At 36.6% G+C, this 22152-nt stretch overlaps 1 protein-coding gene across 1 annotated transcript in view; it reads left to right on the forward strand.

The window, feature by feature from the left end:
- The window catches only part of LOC309829749 (uncharacterized protein C1orf141 homolog), a gene marked incomplete at both ends in the record, with an annotated part of 39819 nt that extends 25204 nt beyond the window's left edge, over window positions 1-14615 (forward strand). The window contains 5 exon segments of the mRNA XM_082665893.1: window positions 195-262; window positions 7467-7609; window positions 12161-12314; window positions 14029-14449; window positions 14452-14615. Of these exon segments, the coding sequence (XP_082522019.1) occupies window positions 195-262; window positions 7467-7609; window positions 12161-12314; window positions 14029-14449; window positions 14452-14615 (950 nt within the window).
- Window positions 14616-22152: the final 7537 nt, after the last annotated feature.

Here is a 22152-nt window from a genome sequence, read left to right on the forward strand (position 1 = left end):
TTGTACAATAGTAATTGAATGTTATATTCTGTTAATAGAAATTCTTTTTAAAAGCAAATTATTCTAGAATATATTTAGCTCTAACAAACTACATTTCTAAAAAGTTTACAAGTAGAGAAAATGGTTTGTTGAGTTAAATTAGAAGTAGTCTAACAGTATAGAAATATCATTTATGTTTGGATTTCTTTCTTTAGAGCCAGTAGAAGAATATCTAAAATCAAGATCTATTAGATCTTTTCATTATCTTAAGGATACAACTGAGGTAGGTTTAATTTGCATGCTTACAATTATTTAATAGAAATCCAGATTATCCCTAATAGTTTTATATATTTTTCTACAAATCCCAAATTCAAATGAATTTTAGGATTCAGAAGCATAAAATTTTAAAGTGATTTCATCTCTGATATTATGCAAAACTTTATATATGGCAATAATAGAGAAAATAATATGTTATCTGTTGGACAGGCAATACAGTGGAAATTATTTATTGAATGTTATCATAAAGTTATCAAAGTTAAGACAGGGCCTCATAGAAAATTATATGTGCATAATTTAAATATTTTATTTTAATTTAGAATATAAAAATATACATCCATTTGTTAATCTTTTGATGTGTAGCCAAGACCATTTTTTTTTCTTTTTGCGGTTCACATGCCTCTCACTGTTGTGGCCTCTCCCATTGGGGAGCACAGGCTCCGGACGCGCAGGCTCAGCGGCCGCGGCTCACGGGCCCAGCCGCTCCGCGGCACGTGGGATCTTCCCGGACCATGGCACGAACCCGTTTACCCTGCATCGGCAGGCGGACTCTCAACCACTGCGCCACCAGGGAAGCCCCAAGACCATTTTGGTTATAGTTATTTAACTCACATAATTACAATAACAATGATTATAACAGGTTTAGCACCAATACTATTGGAAACATTTTTAAAAATTTTATTTTATTGAAGTATAGTTGATTTACAATGTTGTGTTCATTTCTGCTGTATAGCAAAATGATTCAGTTATACATATATATACATTCTTTCATATTCTTTTGCATTATGGTTTATCACAAGATATTGAATATAGTTCTCAGTACTATGCAGTAAGACCTTGTTGTTTATCCATTCTACATATAATAGTTTGCATCTGCTAATCCTAAACTCCTAATCCATCCCTCCCCCACACCTCTCCCTCTTGGCAACCCCAAGTCTGTTCTCTATGTCTGTAGCACCAGAACTATTGACTCTTGCTAACAACCTGAGCAGAGGTACATGGGCATCCTGAAAAGTGACCAACCAGCCTTGACCATTGAGCATGCCTGGATATTATTCAGGAGGTTTTATCTAGGAGACTAGAGAGAGAAATTAATACAGAGAATCAGCAAAGGGAAGTCATTTAAGAGAGTCTCTTAGGTGTTAATTTACTTCTTCTTCTTATTATTATTATATTTATTTATTTATTAAACACAAAAGGCAATTTATCGGCTCATGTACATGAAATGTCTATCTTCAGGCATAGCTGGATCCAGGGGCTGATATGATGCCATCATGGGTCAGTCTCCATCTCTCAACAATGGTTTCCTGCCTTGGTTTTCCACTCTGTGGCAAGATGGCAGCTGAAGTGCTGGACCTCCTTCCCCTCTTCTCAGCAGGCTCTTTCTTTCTTTCTTTCTTTTTTAACATCTTTATTGGAGTATAATTGTTTTACAGTGGTGTGTTAGTTTCTGGTTTAGAACAAAGTGAATCAGCTATACATATACATATATCCTCATACCTCCTCCCTCTTGCGGCTCCCTCCCACCCTCCCTATCCCACCCCTCTAGGTGATCACAAAGCACCAAGCTGATCTCCCTGTGCTATGTGGCCGCTTCCCACTAGCTATCTATTTTATATTTGGTAGTACTTGTAAGTCCATGACACTCTCTCACTTGATTTACTTATTATTAACCCTGTTTATTGCTAATCTGGAGAATGAAACATGAAGAAATACATACTTTGCACCATAATTAATAACATGTTATCATTTTATTGCAAATTTATACCTTTTATACTTTTTAAAAATATTGACAAAATACACTGTCTGGCTTATTAGTTTTATCCTCATCTACATGTTTTAAATAGGTTTGTGTTTAATAAAAATCTCCCAAGAAATATAAATATATTGTAACTTCATCATAAGATTACTCATCATAATAAATTTACTAGCATCTTATATAAAACATTTTAATTTTTAAAAAACAAATTAAAATATACATATGCCTTTTTAAATTAAATAATACAGAAAGGCTAATAAGAACACAAAGCCCTTGCACCCGTTCTTCCTGTTCTAATTTCCTCTTTTCAGAAGCAACCATGTTTAACCTTTTGGGGTTTCAATTCCTCTTATGATTAACTCTATAATTCTAAAGAATGAGCTTCTACTGCTAATTTTTTATTTATCAACTTTAAGCATTATCTACTGCATAATCAAAAACAAAGATTTGAATTAGTTTATTTACACTACATCTCACTTCTCTCCCTCTTTCCTCTTCTGTATCTTTTTTTTTTTTTGGCTGTACGCGGGCTTCTCACTGTTGTGGCCTCTCCCATTGCGGAGCACAGGCTCCAGACGCACAGGCTCAGCGGCCATGGCTCACGGGCCCAGCCGCTCCGCGGCATGTGGGATCCTCCCGGACCGGGCCACAAACCCGTGTCCCCTGCATCGGCAGGCGGACTCTCAACCACTGTGCCACCAGGGAAGCCCCCTCTTCTGTATCTTTGATAGTTACTTTTCTGCTTTTTCTGTTTTAACATTGAAATAATATATCTAAATACTTTTTTCTTTCCTATCAACTTTAATCACTAACTCCTGATTCCTCTTTACTTAAGATGAAAGATCTTAACAGTTTTAGCCTTTCCTCCACATCTTCTTCCCTAGGTCAAGTATATCTTTATTTTTACACTTTTGAGGTCAATGATTATACTCACTTTGTAACTCTGATTAAACCTTTATGTTTTGTCTGTAGATTAATTCTAAAGCTAAAAATGCTTTAAACAGCATTTATATTATTACATTTTTGTAAATAATTGTTTATTGTAGAACAAAGTAGTGTGCTAGGACTATGTTTCTTCTCAAGGGGTGCAGTGTAAAAACAATAGGCGCTCTTTTCTTATTCTCCATCAGTTACTAAAAAATAATGCCATATATTAATTTCCCTTATATTTAGATCTTGACTGTCTTGTGTACTTTTTCTGGAGTTCCTAGTTGCCTTTCTTTTTTCTTGTGGTGAATGATAATAATAGCAAACATCTATGTAGTACGTGAGTGTGCCAAGCACTGTTCAAATGCACATATATGCATATATATGCATTCTTCTTTTCCTGCCTTCTTTTGGATAATTTGAATATTTTTTAACATTTTAATTTATTGACTTTTAGCTGTACCTCTTTGTGTTTGGATTTTTTAGTGGTATCTTTAGGGATTAAAATATACATCATCAACTCTTCAAAGCCTACTTAGAGTAAAATTGTACTATTTCACATAAAGATTTAGAAGCCTTTAAATTGTATAAAACCATTTACTAACCCTGTCTTTCATAATATAGTTTTCATGTGTTACTATAAACCCCATAAGACAATATTATAATTTTTGCTTTCAACACTCCTATATGTTTTAAAGAAAGTAACAGAGTAAAAAAACAACCAAATACAACCAGATCTGATGCTCTTCAGTACTTCCTGAAGATATATTTCCATCTGGTATCATTTCCCTTTATCCTGAAGAACTCCCTCAAGTATATTTTGTAGTGAAGGTCTGCTGGCAACAAATTCTCTGTTTTCTTTTACCTGAAAGTGTCTTAAGGATATTCTGAAGGAAATTTTTACTTGACACAAAACTTTGGCTGATAATTGTTTTTTCTTTCAGCATATTGATGATGTTCCAACATCTACTGGCCTTCACAGTTCTGACTGCCATAGTTTCTGATGAGAAATCAGGGGTATTTTGAATTGTTCCCCTGTGTGTATAACTTGTTTTTCTCTGGCTGCTTAAAGATGTTTTCCTCATACTTGGTTTTCAGCAGTTTGATTATGTGCTTAAGCATGATGTTCTTCTTAATTATCCTGCTTAGGGTTCATTAAGCTTCTGGAATTTATAAATTTATGTCTTTCATCAAATTAAGATCATATTTCATCTCACCACTATTTATTTAAATATTTTTCTACCCCATTCTACCTTTCCTGTCCTTCTGGGATTCTTGTTACACATATATCAGACTTTTCTTTTTTGAGTTCAGCAAGTATTTATTGAGTTCCTACAGCAGCCAGCCTCCTGTCCAGAGACTTGTGGCCTGAGATCACAGGGTAGGTGAGCAGGCTCAGACTTTTCATTATTGTTTTCTCACAGGGACACATATGTCTCTGAATCCCTCTAAAAAACAAAAATTCTCCTCTCTTTTTTCATATTGGGTAACTTCCATTGGTCTGTATTAAAGTTCCCTGACTCTTTACTCTGATGTCTCCATTCTGTTTTAAAGTCAACCAGTGAGTTTTTTTACTTCAGGTATTATACATTTTCAGTTCTAGAATTTCCATTTCTAAAAATAGTTTCTATTTCTCTAAGATTTCCTTTTTTCTCATTCACTGTGAACATATTTTACTTTTTTCATTGAGCATAATTATAATAGCTGCCATAAAATCTGATAATTCCAACATCTGGGTCATTTCAAGGTTGGTTTTGATTGATAGCCTTCTCTGTTGAGACTAGGTTTCATTTTCCTGGTCTTTGCATGTTAAGTTGGATTTATCCTGGACACCACAACTGTTATAATGTGGAGACTCCAGAGTCTGTTATATTCCTACAAAGAGTAATGATGTTACTGTTTAGCAGTCAGCTAACTTGGTTGGGCTCAAAATATACTCTGTCTCTATAGAAGCAGCTCAAATTTCAGTTCAGTTGTTATATCCTTAGCTGCACTGCTTGCAGTTTTCCCTAAACATGCATCGTTCATGGGTCAGCAAGAGACTTGGACAGGGTTTATACATAAAAGATGGGGCTATCATCTTTGGCACTCTTCTTTCTATCATTCTCTTCTCATTTCCCAGAAGTTTTGGTCAGCCTGAACTTTTTCCTCTGGTTCTTCTGGCCAGAAAGAACTTAAGTTTTCTATCAGAGTTTTAGATGTCCTATACTTTGGCCTGCCTTCAAACTAAAAGCCATAAAAATAGAAACTTCACTCTACGCAAGTCAGTAATTCCAAGTTTCAATGCTTTTTCTTTGTCACCTGCTTTTGTTCATTCTCCAGGACCTTCAGGCAACTTGTGTGTGTGTGTATGTGTTTGTGTTTTCTAGAGTATTTTGTCTAGAGTTTATAGTTTTTATCTGAGAGAGAGTGGCTCTGATAGAGGCTTACTCAGCCATATTGAAAAAGAATTTTCCAGAGTTTTTACTACTTCCTTTATTTTTTCCTACTGCATTGCTCAATATTTCCTAAACATCTATAAATAATAGTGCTGATAGGTGTCACTATTGTCATGCCACACACTAGTGTATTGTCATTAACCATAATATTAGTTAGTGGTTTTATATGGGTATAATTTTTTAAATTTTGCTAAGATATTCTTTATCATATTAAGAAAGTATTCTCTTTAGTTTTATTACAGTTCTTATCAATGATGGTTACTGAATTTATCAAATGTATTTTAAATATTACAGCTATTAAAATAATTACATTATTTTTCTCCTTTGATCTATTGGGACATAAATTATAATAACTTAGAACTATTAGGAGCTTTTAATTTCTTTTATTTTTTTTTTGCGGTACGCGGGCCTCTCACTGTTGTGGCCTCTCCCATTGCGGAGCACAGGCTCCGGATGCGCAGGCTCAGCGGCCATGGCTCACGGGCCCAGCCACTCTGAGGCATGTGGGATCTTCCCGGACCGGGACACGAACCCGTGTCCCCTGCATCAGCAGGCAGACTCTCAACCACTGCTCCACCAGGGAAGCCCAGGAGCTTTTAATTTCTTGATAATTTTGTTTGGCCATTACAAATTGTTCCATTAGTACAGTGTTGAGTAGTATTTTATTTTGAATTTGTGAAATCACCTGAAGTCGTATGTGAAATTAGCTTGTAGGCTTCTTCTGGTGCATCTTTTTAGACTTCGGTGTCAAGACTATGTCAGCTATGAAAAGAACTGAAAAGTCTTTGTTGTTATTTATTTTTTAATTTAACTGACATTATATTGCATAAGAATTGTTTGTTGCATAAAAATTTGAAAGAACCTATGTATAAATCTATTTGGGCTGGGTTACTTTTTTAAAGGTAGTTATTTGAAACTTCTTTACATTTCTTTTAAGAATTTTTGGTATGCTCAAATTTTCTACTTCTTCTCAAGTCAATTTTGGCCATTTTTCTTTACATTGAAGTTTATCTGTTTGACTCTGAAGACATCGATAGTCTATCCCTCTCACAACCATCCTTCTTGACTATTGAAAATTACCCTTTATACACTACAAATGATAAATGCTCCCCTGCCCCACCTGGCTTTGAATATGCTGTTGATTGTCTTAATGAATACCCTGGACATATGTTGTTGGCCTCTCCTGATATGTTCGTATCTCCAAATCCCAGCATTAAGTTCTTCCTCACTGATGAAGTGTTTCCTGTCTATTCCAGCCCTCTCTTCTAAACTCCTCCCCATTTAAAGATTGTATTGATTGGTTTGGTTCTTAGTGATATTATCTTATTACATTATTTGCCAATGACTCATGTATGCTAATCATATATATTTAGAATGTGAATTCTTTATGGCCTGGATTTTTGTCATATTTAAAATTTTTATCTCGTATTATCCAGAATGAAATATATTCTGTTCCTAGTGTGAAAAAAAATTGTAGGTACTAAACAAATATTTGTTTGGTTGGTTGATGGACAGTCACAAGTTACGCAGTTTATACTTACATATGCATGTTTATTTTGGGTATCTAAATAATTATATTTAAATAGAAATATACAGGGACAATCTGAGACACTAGGTAAAGCTGGATCACTTTTTTCCAGTTTCTCCCCCTTTACTCAGAACTATTCTGCTGTACCTGCTCTGTGTATGAGACAGTAAAGTTTCTGTTTAAACCAAGAGGGCTTTTTTTTCTCAGTACTTAAACTTTAGACTTTCTCTGCATTTGGAGAAATACATTTTATATGAAAATAATGGCTAAGTTTTAGAGACAAAGAAAATAAAATTTAGTAAAAAGTGCGAGCATAGGCAAATTTTTAAATTTCTGTAGACATGTTCCCTCATCTAAGAAGTGGTAATAACATCTATTTCATAGGGATTTTTTTTTGAGGATTAAATAATCATTATATTTGAAATTATTTAAAGGTCTAGTCAGCTGTTAGTTATCATAATTAGCTATTCCAAATATGAATAATCAAGTATAAATTATTTACAATATAGACATGGAAAAAATAATTTCTAAGATAGTTTCCCCTTTTCTTTATGTTTAGGAAGAACATGCTAAACCCTTCCATGAACTGTATTCACAGCATAGACAACAACAACGTAGAAGAACATTGGGATCTACAATCTTTTCTCCTGCACCCAGCATTCAGTCTAATGCTTATAAGAATGAAAAAGACTCTATTTACAGGTATACACATTATGTGTTTATATTGAAGTAACTGAAAATTAACTGCATCTAACTTCAAGATATAGGCATTAAGAAAATCTTTAGCCAAGGAATATCAGTATCTAATCATATTACCACATTATTTCACTACTTAATAACATCTGAAGACTCTATAACAAAAATGGTAAAGCTTAGATTCCTTAGTATGGCATATAATATCTTTCCAGTCGTCTATTCTGTCCTTTGCTTATACTGAGTCTAATCACAGCAAACAGTTTATTCCAACTACTGTGTGATTGACCCACTCTGTTCTTTATGCTCAGAACATACTTCTCCTGATAGATTCCTATTCATCTTGAATAGTTGGGACACTTTTAGCTGCAATTAAAAGAAAACTAACTACATATGATTTAGACAAAAAAGATATTTATAATCTCAAATAACAAGAAGTCCATCAGTAAGGCAGCTCCAGGTTGATTCAGGGGTTTAATGATGCCATCAAATATCCAGCTTCTCCATCTTTCCTCAACTTGCCTCTACTGTCTCAGCAACTAGCTTGTCCTCCTAGCCTTGCTGTACAAGATGGTGACCACTATTGAAGATAACTGGTAACAGCACCCACTGAAAAGGAGAAAAGCTCTTTGACCCTTTTTTTCTTTTAAAGATTTATTTTATTATTTTTGGCTGCGTGGGGTCTTAGTTGGAACGCAGGATCTTCATTGAGGCATGTGGGATCTTTCGTTGCGGCATGCAGGCTCTTCCTTGTGGTGCGTGGACTTCTCTCTAGTTGTGGTGTGCGGGTTTTCTCTCTCTAGTTGTGGTGCACAGGCTCCAGGGCTCAAGGGCTCTGTAGTTTGCAGCACACGGGCTCTAGTCGAGGTGTGCAAGCTCAGTAGCTGTGGCACACGGGCTTAGTTGCACTGTGGCATGTGGGATCTTAGTTCCCTGACGAGGGATGGAACCTGCGTCCCCTACATTGTGAGGCAGATTCTTTATCACTGGACCACCAGGGAAGTCCCTCTTTGACCCTTTTGTAAGAATGAGGAAAATGCTCCCCAAAGCCCTCCAGCAGACCTCCCCTGGTGTCTCTTTGGCTAGAATAGCTTCATACACTCATATCTAAAAACCAGTAAATCATTATCAGCTTTTAACACAACCCACAGTATGAAATACTTTTTATATCACAATGATTGATATCTATATCAATATCTATATGTATCTATCAATCTATCTATCTGTGGAGCAGAAGATTCAGATTCATAGACCCCTAATTATTTGTCTTTCTGTTAGTTGAAATTGATTGCAGTATTTTAGTGTTTTGAACAATTGTTACTAAGGATCTATGTGATACACTCTATTCTATTCTACTTTTTAAAATGTTGGTCAGGAGATGCTAAATTGATTATTGTCTAAATTGATGGGTTGTAGCTCACATTTTGAAAAGCACAGGCTTAGATTATTCCAGGTTCATTCCCTTGATTTAGGAGGGCGTTCAGCCTCCCTTGGAGGACAGGGTTGCTTGGAGAAAAATGAATAGGATCGGAGTTCTGTTAGCAAAAAAGGGGGAAAAAAGACTCTTAAGTAGGCAACCCTCTTTTTAACGCGTTATCCTTTAAGTTCTACTCAGATGTCACATCTTCTCTGAAATGTTCCTTGATAGCAGTGGCGGGCTGTTCTACGTGTGCCCTTATATGTTTTGGCCCCTGACACCTGTCTCATCTCATCTTACTCCACTCTCCTCATCACTGCACTCCAGCAACACTGGCCTTCCAGTGAGCATTCCAAGCTGGTTTCATACTCAGACCTTTACACTTGGTATTCCCCCAGCTCTTCACCTGGCTGTCTCCTTCCCTTTCTCAGATTTCAACTCAAATATCCCCTTCTGAGAGAGGTCTCCCATAGCCACCTTAGATGAAGTATTATGTTTATATTTTTCTGTAATACTTACAAGTAGTTGAAATTATTTTATATATATGTTTTGTTGGTTGGTTTGTTTGTCTTTTGACTATTTCCTCTCTCTAGAGCAGAGCTTCCTAACCAATAAACTGTGGTAATTTTGTGCTCAGAGAGGGTTATAGGTGTGCTGAAATGCTGATCCTTCAACCTTCAAAACTGTGGAGTTGGCCCCATGGTAGCCAGGCTACAAGTGTTCTCAAGTGTTTATCTCAGTGTACTGAACAAAGACTATTAACTAATATGTTTGTCATTATGTGGAAAAGGTTGGGAAACATTGCACTAAGATACAAACTACTTGAGGATAAGAAAAAAACTGAATTTATTGCCAACAGCATGTGTGTCTGGGAACATGTTTAAGAAAGTAGAGAAATGCTGGAGTGGCCAGCAGGCATATTTGGAAGAGTTCTACCCTGGACACTTTATTCATGCCAGGTGGCAAAGTCTGTTTGGCATGTGCTAACTGACCTCTCTCCATACCAAGTGTTTAACCATTTGAGGCTTCCTACTGGCTAATGATGACTTTACATTTTAGAGAGATTTGGGAATGCCTTTCTTCAACAAAAATCCCCCAAGACCAGTTTTATGTTAGCCAAACATTAGATCCTCGATCTCAGTCTTTTCCAGTTCTATCTTGTTCACTTAAGAAGTTTTTACTGGGCTTCCCTGGTGATGCAGTGGTTGAGAGTCCGCCTGCCAATGCAGGGGACATGGGTTCGTGTCCCGGTCTGGGAGGATCCCACATGCCGCGGAGCAACTAGGCCTGTGAGCCATGGCTGCTGAGCCTGTGCTCCACAACGGGAGAGGCCACAACAGTGAGAGGCCCGCGTACTGCAAAAAAAAAAAAGAGAAGTTTTTACTGAATAGCTACTATAGATCAAGCACAATACCAAGTACTTTCCATGTTATTTTACATTGAAAAATATTTTATACAAAGTATTTTCTAAATGCCATAATATATATGTGTCTTTTGTGAAAATCTTTTATAATTTCAGCTCAAACTGAAAAAAAAAAACCTAGGGGATCATTTGATTTGGTTGGTCACTTAGAAGATTAAGTTAATAAAAGGTAATTTATTTAATTTTTTTATTTTATTTTGTTCAAAGATGTTTCTAAGAAGAAGAGTTCTGCCTTTTATTTTCTTGTAGACCAGAATGAATTTATTCTGTCTTATTATGGACATCTAGGCCCGTACTACAATCCAATGACCGTTCTAAGACTGCTCAGCTAGTCACATTCACATTCAGACAAGGTCATACACATGTGACACAAGGTCACATTCAGACCTTGAGCACATGCTCTATCTGCTGCAAGTTCACAGTCAAATGGAGAGGAAGACAATGAAAAATGAATGGAGAGAATACAATTGCATTTTTATAGTAGATACAAATTTAATTACACTACAACATGGATGTGAAAAAAAGGTAGCTTTTTATTTTTATATAGTTCTGATACTTCTCATGAGATCCTCAAACCCTGTGTAATGAAAAAAATTCATATTAATCCATTGTGTTTTAAACTTTGTTTGGAGTAAAAATGCACAGCCTCTTTAGGCTTAACACAGTCTTTCTGTTTCTTTCTACCATGGTGTCTTAGTATATGAGTGAGGGGCTCACTGGACTTTGTGACATTGAGGAAAAGGTACTTGGCCAGGGATCTTGGTCAGTGCCCTTGTACTGCTGACCTCATTCCTAGATGTTCTGTGGCTACTGACATTTGTGCTTCATGAACACATAGTCTGTTCTCTCTGAACCTGGATAGAGTCCACTCTCAACTATCACTAGTATGGTAGAACTCATTTAGTTCTTGTCATGTCTTCATCTCTTCTTAGACCGTCTATTTATACCTCACCCAAGTCAAGCCTTTGCTATGGGTCACTGCACCCCTGCAATGACAAGCTTGTTGCAAGCCTAATCTCAGTGTCCATGTCACGTGTGGACCAAGGGAGATCTGGAATGAAAACTATATCCTCTCTCTGCCTAACCACACCATTTCATCCTGATAACAAAGCTAGGGTCACCCTGTGTTGGCAGGAAGCTGCCCTGCAAAGCACTTTCATCCCAGAATCTCAACAAAGGATGTGGCAAATATATCTCTCTTCCTTTGTTGTTCTCCTCAACCTACATAATATACTTCCTCTCCACTCAAAAACCAAAGAGGCACACATACTACGGTCTTGCTTCCACCCCTGCTTTTGCTATTTTCCCCCACAAACCAAGCAGGAAAGGATGGTCTTGTCAGGTTGAAAGTATGGCAGAGGGTTTGAGGGAGATGTTAGCAGTAGTGATTTTTTTTTTAATTGGGGTATAGCTGTTTTACAATGTTGTGTTAGTTTCTACTGTACAGTGAAGTGGAGTTCCCTGTGCTATACAGCAGGTTCTAATTAGTTATCTATTTTATACATATTAGTGTATATATGTCAATCCCAATTCATCCCACCCACCCCATGCCCCCGCTTTCCCCCCTTGGTGTCCATACGTTTGTTCTATAGCAGTAATGACGTTGAGGAATGGGAAAGGCAGACAAGAACAGACAAGCTGAAATCAGCCCTATAAACATTTATGCTGAACTTGTGTTCATTTTCAGAATAGAATCTCCTCCAGAGATGAATGATTTTAGTACAAAAGACAATAAATCCATCAGAAATGATCAATTAAATGAGTATTCAGTAAGAAAGAAAAGCTTGCCCCCCTTGTGCTTTGAGGATGAACTGAAAAAGTCAAATGCCAAGATAATCGACATTAGTCCAGCAAAGACAGCAACTTCTTACACGGTAATAAAAACATCTACTACTGTTCAGTAAAAATGTGTATTATTACTCCTTGTGGGAATGTCATACTCCAGTGCCCAGAATCTTTGATAAATTCTCCTTCCCTCTTGGCTTCATATTCTGAAGTGACAACAACACAAGTTCTTAGTGTTCTTTTTAGAACCTCCACCCCAAATCTGGGGATTCCTCTGCACCAGCTGAAAATTTTGTGTTTTTCTTTATAAAGAACGATTTATCAAATTTTCTTGATTATAAAAGAAATATAAAGATGGTATTTTTTTAATGACTGGATTATGTTTCACTTTTCTATCAATCTATTTTAACTATTTCAACCAGAAAATACATTTATCAAAGGCCATCTGGTAGCTCAGAGTCTCTGGGATGCTGGAGAGACAATCTGGCTTGAAAGCTCTCCAATCAGGACTAACCCTGTTACAGCCCCACGTTGCTCCACTGGGGCCCATGCTGTTGTCACAGATAAAAGTTTACAACTCTGACTCTGGGCAGGGGACACTGTTTCTAAGATCTTTGCCAGTGCTGCCCTTCCGCTAGATATATCTACCACCATCCTCACTAGAATAGTTTTCACAGTGCCTACTTTTCAAAATGCTTGCTTTTTCTGAACTGAAGACTGTCTTAGGTGTGTCTGAGTGGCAGAGCCTAGGTCACACACCTACGCCCTAACCTCAAGCGAGGCTGATAAAGTGAGTTTTTGCCTCTACCTAAGTGTACTTTGACTCGGAAGGTGGAAAATTCCCTAAGGTATTGATTAGACAGACCAAAAATTTGACAGACCTCTACTCCTATCACTAAATAGGTAACATGGGCATCACCAGTGGATTGCAAAACTAGATCTTTTGTAATTTTTTCAGTGATCGTATGCATTAATATGCCTTTCACACTAAGGACACTAATATACAATGAGATGATCCTAATTTCTTACTTCATTAATTATATTTCTAAAAGAAAAGTAGCAATCATTGACTTAAAGTTTACAGACTAAATACTAGTTCTACTCATATTTGATGAGTTTCTGTGGAGTTAATCTTTTTTCCTTCCAATGGAAATGTGGAAAAGAGTTCAGTGAGTAGCTCATACATACAGATTTTGCTACTACTGTGATAAAAGTAATCTATTTTTAAGTCAATCTATTACTTCGGCTATTTTATTCCACAGATATATATTGAGCACTTTTTATTGGACTAAGTATTGTGCTAAATGTTGGGGTATAGTAATGAATATAATTATTTTAAAGAAAATTTTCCACTGTCTGAACTTACTAGGATACTCAGACTGTAATTTTGGCTTATAATCAGTTATATTTCTTTTGATTTTTGACTCAATCCATTTTTTGGTATGCTGCTTATTTCTGGACATGGAAACCTAAGAAATGACAGAACAATGTTCCATCCCACCAACTATCATATTTCCCAGTGACAACACCAAACATAAAGACTTTATATCTCACTCTATTTCAAAAAGGGTTTTAGGAGGCCAAAAGTTCAGATTTTACTCCTAACATCTGAACAGAGTGTCAAGAGAAAGAAGTGTGTCACATACAAGGACATCTTTTTTGTATGTTTAAATACCATTATTGTTTATATTAAAAACTTCTATGTAGTCATTTCTAGAATACGATTTTATTTTCATGTTTTAAAAATTATAGCCTTCTTGCCTCAATAGACTGATGACAAATACTCTCTTCTTTAATCCACAGGAAGAAAATGATACAAATCCCATAATTTTCCATGAGACTGGATATGTACAAATGTTACTTTTGACAAAAAACAGGCTTCCTCCCCATTCTATGGAAAATGGGAATGGTTACCCATATAAAAGATCAAATATTGTTTTAGAAAGAAATTGTGGAATGCTCAAATCTGTAGCTAGAGGTCAATTTACTACTCCTTCCAAACCCAAAAGAACTCTGCCTACAACACAGAAGAAAGCTATACAAGCAGTATCTTTTGAAGTAAGCCGTAGAGTTGTAGATGATAAACTAAGGAAGAAAACTAGCAAGCAGATATTTGAAAACGTATCTTGGAATAAACTTTATAACTTTTCACAGACTTTTTCCAGCCTAACAAAAAAATCTGTGGGTTTCCTTGATAAAACTGTTATTCAAGAAATGAGTGCTAAAACGGCAAATTTGAAAAAACGTTTTCTACAGTAAAAACAATGAGCAAATTGAGTGCCTCGCCTGTCAAATATTGCTCAAAGCCTTCAAAAAATATACTCAAAGTCCATAAAATAAATAATGTAACACCATTGGATGATTTGTTAAACTTGTCAAGTAAAAATTAAGCACCTCATAAAATATTGTTTATACAGCAAAATTTGGGTAACAGGAAGCAAATAAAGTTCCAAGATCACAGAAGAAATCCTTGTCTAAATGGTAATGTTCTAGTGGATGGTAGAAGAAAACAAAGTATAGAAATTGGAATTACAAACCAACAGTGGTATACTATTTTTAGTAAATAAGAGGACAAAATTAGGAAATAATGATCAACAAGAGGAACTAGTTCAGGAATTTCTCTTATCTCAATTAGATCCCTCAATCATCAGCATTCCTACAGTAAAGTAGATTCAGGACCAAGAATGGCACAGACTGACTCTGGAAATTTGCTGTCGGAAGCCAAATAACATCAATAACCTTGCTCCATAATTGGATATCAAACAAGACAAATATACCATTAACTTGATGCATGTGGAATTAATCCTTGTAGCAGCATTTTGGATAATCATTAGAAACCAGTATTACATTAGCAATTCATGCAATTAAAAGACTTTGTAAAATTTCAAATACCTTTTTGTTAGTAAACATTGGAACTTCTTTACTATATAATGCCTTTACCAAGTATAACTTTGACTTTTTTCTGAATTGCTAAATAATTTAAAAGAATAATTTATCTTTAATAAGATAAATAATTTTGGCAGCAAATCCTTAAAGGATTAAAAGTTCTAAATATATTATTATATTGCTATTTTATCTACTCATTAACTTCTCGTGAACCCAAACACTATAAAGACGGAATTCACCTTAGAAACAAGTTGCATTTGAAGAGTTCATTGGCAATCCGCTAGTTTAAGGACTTTGAAAAAAAAAAATCTTAACTGTTAGTACTTGAGGAGAAGTAGGTTAATTAGAAGCATTTCAGTTAAAGGAAGGTTTTGGAGGTCTTTTGGAAACTTTCCAGGGTAAGGAGGTAAACTTGTTCAGGCTTCTCTGTTTCCACTGACTGGAGGTTTTCTTTATTGTGCGTCATCAGTGTTACTCTTGGACATCTTTTCACAGTAGAGGCAGATTTTGGCTCTCAAATAGGATGACAAGTAGAGAAAATGGAGATGAAGGAAAGATAGTGTAACTGGAGACTTTGTAAATGAGGGAAGAGCAAGAGAAAAAGGGTTCAAGATAAGGTGGTGGGTTCAGGTATGTAGGAAGTAGTAGGGTGGAAACACACAAGCTTTCCCTGGCTCTTTACCTTTCTTTTTGTTACTGGCTGGGGAGGAGAAGCAGCAGCTGCAGCAACTCAAAGTCATGAAGTCCTCTTTCTTTCTTTCCAGAAAATAGGGATTGACCCTCTTGCTCTCTTTACTTGCTCTTATCCACTCTCCCCCTACCTCTACCCCACCCCCATATTCACTCCTCCCCTGCTCACTGCAAAGCAAAATAGTTTCCCTAACTACCCTGCTGGCTCAGAAGAGAAAACACAGACTCTTCTTAACCACTAACAATAAAAATGACAAGAAAGAGAAAATATACCTAATAATAGCCCAAGTAATGACGGTAGGGTTTCCTGATATTCAGTACAAGAGAAACAGGTGTAGGCCCTGGGTTTGGGCAGTTATGAGTAAACTTGGGCAAATAATGTAAACTGAGTCTCACTTTTCCGTATCCCTGCCTTAAGATGAAGACAACAATACCTTATTTTACTGTATTATCATTTTTAAGATTAAAACAACAGTGTGGAGTATCTTGAGTATGGTAAGCATTCATTTAAATTTCCCTTTTTATTCCCATCCTTTCTCCTGCTCTTAGTGTAAGCATAACATCTTAAAAGATGTTCCCCCAAGTGTCTTACTACCATCTTTTCTAAATTAAATGCTAAACCTAACTACAATCAGTGTCCAGACTTCAGCCCAAAGTAGACTCAAATTAGAACTGAGGATTTTGTATGTTATTTTTGGAAGTTTCTGCTGGAACTTGTGAGTTTTATCCTTTAGAAAGGCACTAAATCAACTTAAAAATTCCATTTGGCTGAGATTGGCCATTGACATAGCTGGACAGCAGGGAGCAGTGGATTCTGGGAAGATGGTGACATAAACTCAGCACCTTTCTCTTCCACTCTCAGATTTAATCTATTATCTCCTCAGCCAAATAGATGCTGGCATCTGCAAGACGTGGGGTGCAAGATTAGACATGGTTTCTATTCTGATGCTGAGATCTGAATATGGCCCTAGAAACCAGTCTCTGAGTTAGAAGGTAATAATGGAAGTTGTGCTGTATCCAGGGACTAGCTAGCATTTGGGATCTGTGGATTACCCAGGGAAAGGTTGTCTTTGGTCCTGTGTAAGTACGTGTTCCTGGTCTCCTTGGTCCCCAGGAGACCAACAAGGAAACTGTAAACCTATGAACAAACTGGGAAGTCAGAGGTCCATGAATTTTCCTTCAGATGCCTCAACAGAGGTCGTGTTCTGCTTGCTCTTATAGTACCAGTCCATAATGGGCAGGATTTTACCTTCTACCATTTACACAACTGTGGTCACTAGATATTGCAAAAAACAGACCTGAGCTTCCCTGAGCCAACTAAGAAAAACAACAAGCCATCTAAAGGGGCACAGCAAGTAGATGGTGGCCAGCCAGGCAGGATGTAATGGAGAAAAGGGCAAAATTATGAGACTTGCCAGAGGTTTCACCTAGGGATGGGGAGGAATAAGCAAACATAGTAATTTTGTAGGATTAACAGTCAGAAAAAAATCTGGAAAAATAAAGTTTTTTTCCTGTTTGCTTATCCTGCCAAGTCCTGCTCATTCAGCAATCAGCTATTAAATAAATAGAACAGTTAAAGATGCTAGAGGAGACAGGGATAATTTGACAAGAAAAATAATAAAAGCACTTAAGTTGATTCAAGTGCAGCACGGACACCCCCCCCCACACACTCATTACACTATTTGTTATAAAACACTGGTTGTATGTATTACTCTCAATTGTAATCTGAATTGATAGAAGAGTTAACTGTTACCTGAATAGAAAATATAAGAAGACTTCCAAAATAAGGAGAAATGGAATTAATTTAAAAATGTATGGAAAATGAGAAAGAACAAACATAATATCATAAAAACATTGATATCAAGTATCTGTCATACTACATTTGAACTGGTTGAATTTTCTCTTTAAGAAACAGAGACTCTCAGACTGAGTTAAAAATAACACTTAACTATACAATCAGCTCTCTGTATCCATGAGTTCTACATCTGTGGATTCAACCAACCACAGATAGAAAGTAGTCCAAAAAAAAAAAGAATTCTGGAAAATACCAAAAACCAAAACTTGAATTTGCCTAGAACCAGCAACTAGTTACATTTACACTGTATTTATAAATATTTACATAGCATTTACATTGTATTAGGTATTATAAGTGATCTAGAGATTATTTAAAGTATATGGGAGGATGTGTATAGGTTTTATACAAATACTACTCCATTTTATATAAGGAACTTGAGCATGATGGATTTTGGTATCTGTTGGGGGCCTTGGAACCAATCCCCTGTGGATACAAACGGATGACTGTATACTGTTTATAAGAAATATCATTAAAGCAATAAAGAAAGCTTGAAAATAAAGGAGTGAAGATGGAGATATCAGACTAATGAAACAAAAAGAGATTGGAGTGGCATTATTAATATCAGATGTTAAAATTTAGGATTAGAAACAATAAATAAGACAAAGAAGGACCTTATGCCTTATGTAATAATGAAAACACAATATCTGAAAAAGATATAACAGCATCTTTGGTGCACTATATATGTACCAAACAACAGAACAGTTAGTTATATAAAGCAAAGGCTATTGGAAATCTCAGGAGAACTTAAAAAACATAAAATTATTGTGGAAGACCTCAATTCACCTCTTTCAGAGTTAAACAGGTAAAAAAGAAGTATGAATATGGAGTAATTATATAATGCAATTAATAAAATTGATGTAGTGGATATAAACCCCGTTTCATTGTTTCTTTGAAACAGAGAAAATAAATTTTTGACTTTGTCCATAGAAAATGGATTATGTGCGAGGCTACACAAAAACACTTAACTTTTTTTTTAAATGAATGTAGAGACCTTTTAAAAAAATAACCCAATAAAAAGAAATCAAAATTAAACAGAATCCAAATATATTAACTATTTAAAAATAAAGAAAGGATAAAGAAGAAATCAAAACTCAAACTATAAAGTGAAAAATAATGAAAAGGAAGCCACTTCATTTCAAAGCTTATGGAACAACAGCAAAAGCTGGTTTAAAAGAAAAGTGTAGGTCTTATTTTTCTTTCCTCTCTCTCACCCTTCTCCTCCTTCCCATCCTCCCGTCCCCCTCCTCCTCCTCCTCCTTCTTCTTCATTTCTACCTTCTTCCTTCTTCCTCTTTCTTTCTTCTTAGTGAAAAGAGTTCAGTGAAAAGGATCCCGAGGTTCTTATTTTGGAAAACAGAAAACATATAAAACAAACCAAAAGCAATTATGAGTAAGACATTAATACAGATAAACATTAAAAATACTTTAGAAATAAAAATACAGTATAAAAAATAGATAAAAGCAAAAGTTGTTGTTTTGTGTGTTTGTTTTTAAAACACACTAAAATGGATAAGCTCTTCTCAAACCTGATTTAAGGGAAAGGAGCAAAAAAAGCACTATAAGATTATGAATGAGAAAAGAAACAACCATAGACGTAGGAGCGAGCAAAAGAATCATAGGAAATATTACATGCAAATTTATGCCAACACATTTGAAAGTCTAAAAAAAAAAAAGGTTAATTTCATATCAAAAAAGAAATGCCCAGAATTGACCCCTAGGAATGGATATTTTGAATAAACCAACTTCCTAGAAGACAGTGACAAGCACCAGGACTAAATGAGTTCAAAAATAATTTTTCTTATTTTCTTATTGAAGCCAGTGTGGTAAGTAGAATTTCAAAGATGTCTCTCCACGATTCTTGATCCTTATTTTTCAAACACTAGATACAGTTGTGAATGGACTTTGTAAATGGGTTTAAGTTTATTAACCATCTGACCTCAAATATGGAGATTATTTGGAATTATTGGTGGGCCTGAGGTAATCACATGATCCCTTAGGAGCAGAGGAATGCAGAAGTCAGAGAGATGTGGCAGAAGTGAAGGTAAGAAAGATGGGAGAGAAGTAGAGGTTGGAGACTTTAATTCATAAAGGCAAAACTTTTAAACACTTGTTTACGATATTTTCAATTTGTTCACAATTACTCATTTCCTCCCTACCTTTTCCATGTGTCTCCATAGTTGGAGTGTATCTCCCTACTCCACTGACGTGGGCTTGGCCATGGGACTTACTTTAACCAATAGAATGTGAGTAGACATGACTTACATGATTCAACGTTGCCCCTCTTGCTCCTGTCCTCCACCATGAGATCAGCATGTCTCAAGTAGTGGCCACTCCTTGAACCTGGGTGCCAGTATGAGAAGACATTCGGAACCAAGGCAAGCTGAATCCTGCAAAGCCCAGAAGAGCCTCACCCAACCCATAGGCCTCATGTAACATGATCAAAAAATAATTTTTTGACATTGTAAGTCACTAAGACAATGTACAATTGTTTCCACAACAAAGTCAGACTATTACAATCTCTTTGGGACTTTAATCTTTGAATTTAATTTCTCACAAGAAATTTTATAGTTGAGGGAGTTGTATTCAAAATTGGGCATTTCTGTGTTAGCATTTTATTATTGGAGTGTATTAATCTCATAACAGTGCCTCTGATGACTTATGCTGGTGATGGGCTGGCCATAATTTGAGATGGGAAATAAAATAGGAAATGAAATTTTTACTCTTGACACATCATGGTCTCCAAGTTAATTGAATTAACATAATTGTTACTGAGTCCAAGCTTGTACTGCTCACTGCATGACAGGTCAATAAATCGAGAGACAGGGTGTTGGGGCAAGGAATAGTGACTTTATTCAGAAAGCCAGCAGACCAAGAAGATGGCAGACTAGTGTCCCAAATTGCCTCTTACCTGAGTTAGAATTCAGACTCCTTTTATACTAAGAGTGCAGGGGATGTGGCTGGTTGCTGCACACTGAGGGGATGTGATAATCCTTTGTTCTTGCAGCTGCCCAGGCAGGTCTGGTCATGATGTGCCTATAAACCTCCAACAAGACAACTGTTATTCTGTTTTGCAACTTTATATAAATGAAAAGTGTTACACCTTTAAATAAAGGTCAAGGGAGGCAGAGCCTCGAGGATGGGCTGTCCTGTAGTTTTCAGGTTGCAGGCAACACTGTTTTACAAAGGTGCAGAGCCAGCATGACTAGGCGCAGGCAACAGAGCACAAAGGTTGGCGCTAAAGGAATAGATCCAATACAGAATCAGGTTTGTTCTTCTCTGTTAAATAACGATTAATGTGTATTTCAGAGCCTTCTGAACACAAAATTAACACTGTTAACCAATATTCCTAGGAGAATCCAAAAAGGTACACTGCTGGAGCGATCTCATAAAGGTAGGAGCAGGACTTCCCTGATAGCTGCTAAAATCCTCTCCAAAGGGTGCTAGACACACCCCTGATTGAACATAACTTAATGATTAAATTCAAAAGGTAAGGGAAAGTTAGACAAGAGCACTTATTCCCCCTCCCTTCTTGTTGCCCTGTGGAGAGAGGGACTTCTCTATGGTAACGCCCATGGTCTCCTGCCCTACACATTGCACCACTTTTCTCCACCGAGGAGTGAGAAGCCTCATTAGGGGTGGAAGCAATTAGCCCAAGTTTCTTGACTGCATGGGACTAATCTGTTAAAAGGCTGTTAACACTAGGGAATTGATTCTTTTCTTCCCTCTTTGACCCAATCCAGAGGGAGCAGCAATATATGGGGTAAATGTGTGCATTCTGCAGACTCAAACATTCCGTTGGGTGGGCAATCCCATCCTTGGAGACAGGGAAGCAGACACAGTCCTAAACAAGTCCATTTAGCTCTCAAACCTAAGCCACACTCTCCAAACAGCTTGAACTGTGTTATGATTGCCATCAAACTACCTGCTGCATCTATTTCCCAGTTACTCCCAAATTTGGGTGGGGAAAATGGACCTTATTCTTTAGCTTCCTCAAATTCCAACATATATTTTCCAATGTACTTTCCCAAAATGCCTCTTGTCAAAGATTACGATTCAATCATGTAACACTGAGTGTGGATATGGAAGGAGTGGCAGGGAGAGAACCACCAGAGCAATTCAAACTGCAAGTCATCAATCTTCCCTTGAGTCCTGAGCCACTGTCCTGGAACTCAGTCTAATAGCCTGGGCTAGCATCAAATAGATCCCAAAATGGCTTAGACCAAAAATGACTTCTCTTATATCAAGAAACCCATGCTTGGTTTTCTTTCTCCGGGGACCCCCTACCTCTCTGCTTACAGTAGTAATAATAAATACCAGAACCTCACTCTCCTCTTGCGCTTTTGTGACTATAATGCTATTGGCTAAAATCAATCTGAAGTCTGGGTTTAAGACAGGCCTGAGACTAGAGTGAGGCTAGAGAAGTGCCTAGGGCACCACATTTAAGGAGGCACTTTCCATCAGGGTCTGAGAGTGAGTGCTTTTTATATGTGTTACCCT

Source organism: Grampus griseus, assembly GCF_964374135.1.
Source record: "Grampus griseus genome assembly, chromosome: 1".
NCBI classification, from domain to species: domain Eukaryota; kingdom Metazoa; phylum Chordata; class Mammalia; order Artiodactyla; family Delphinidae; genus Grampus; species Grampus griseus.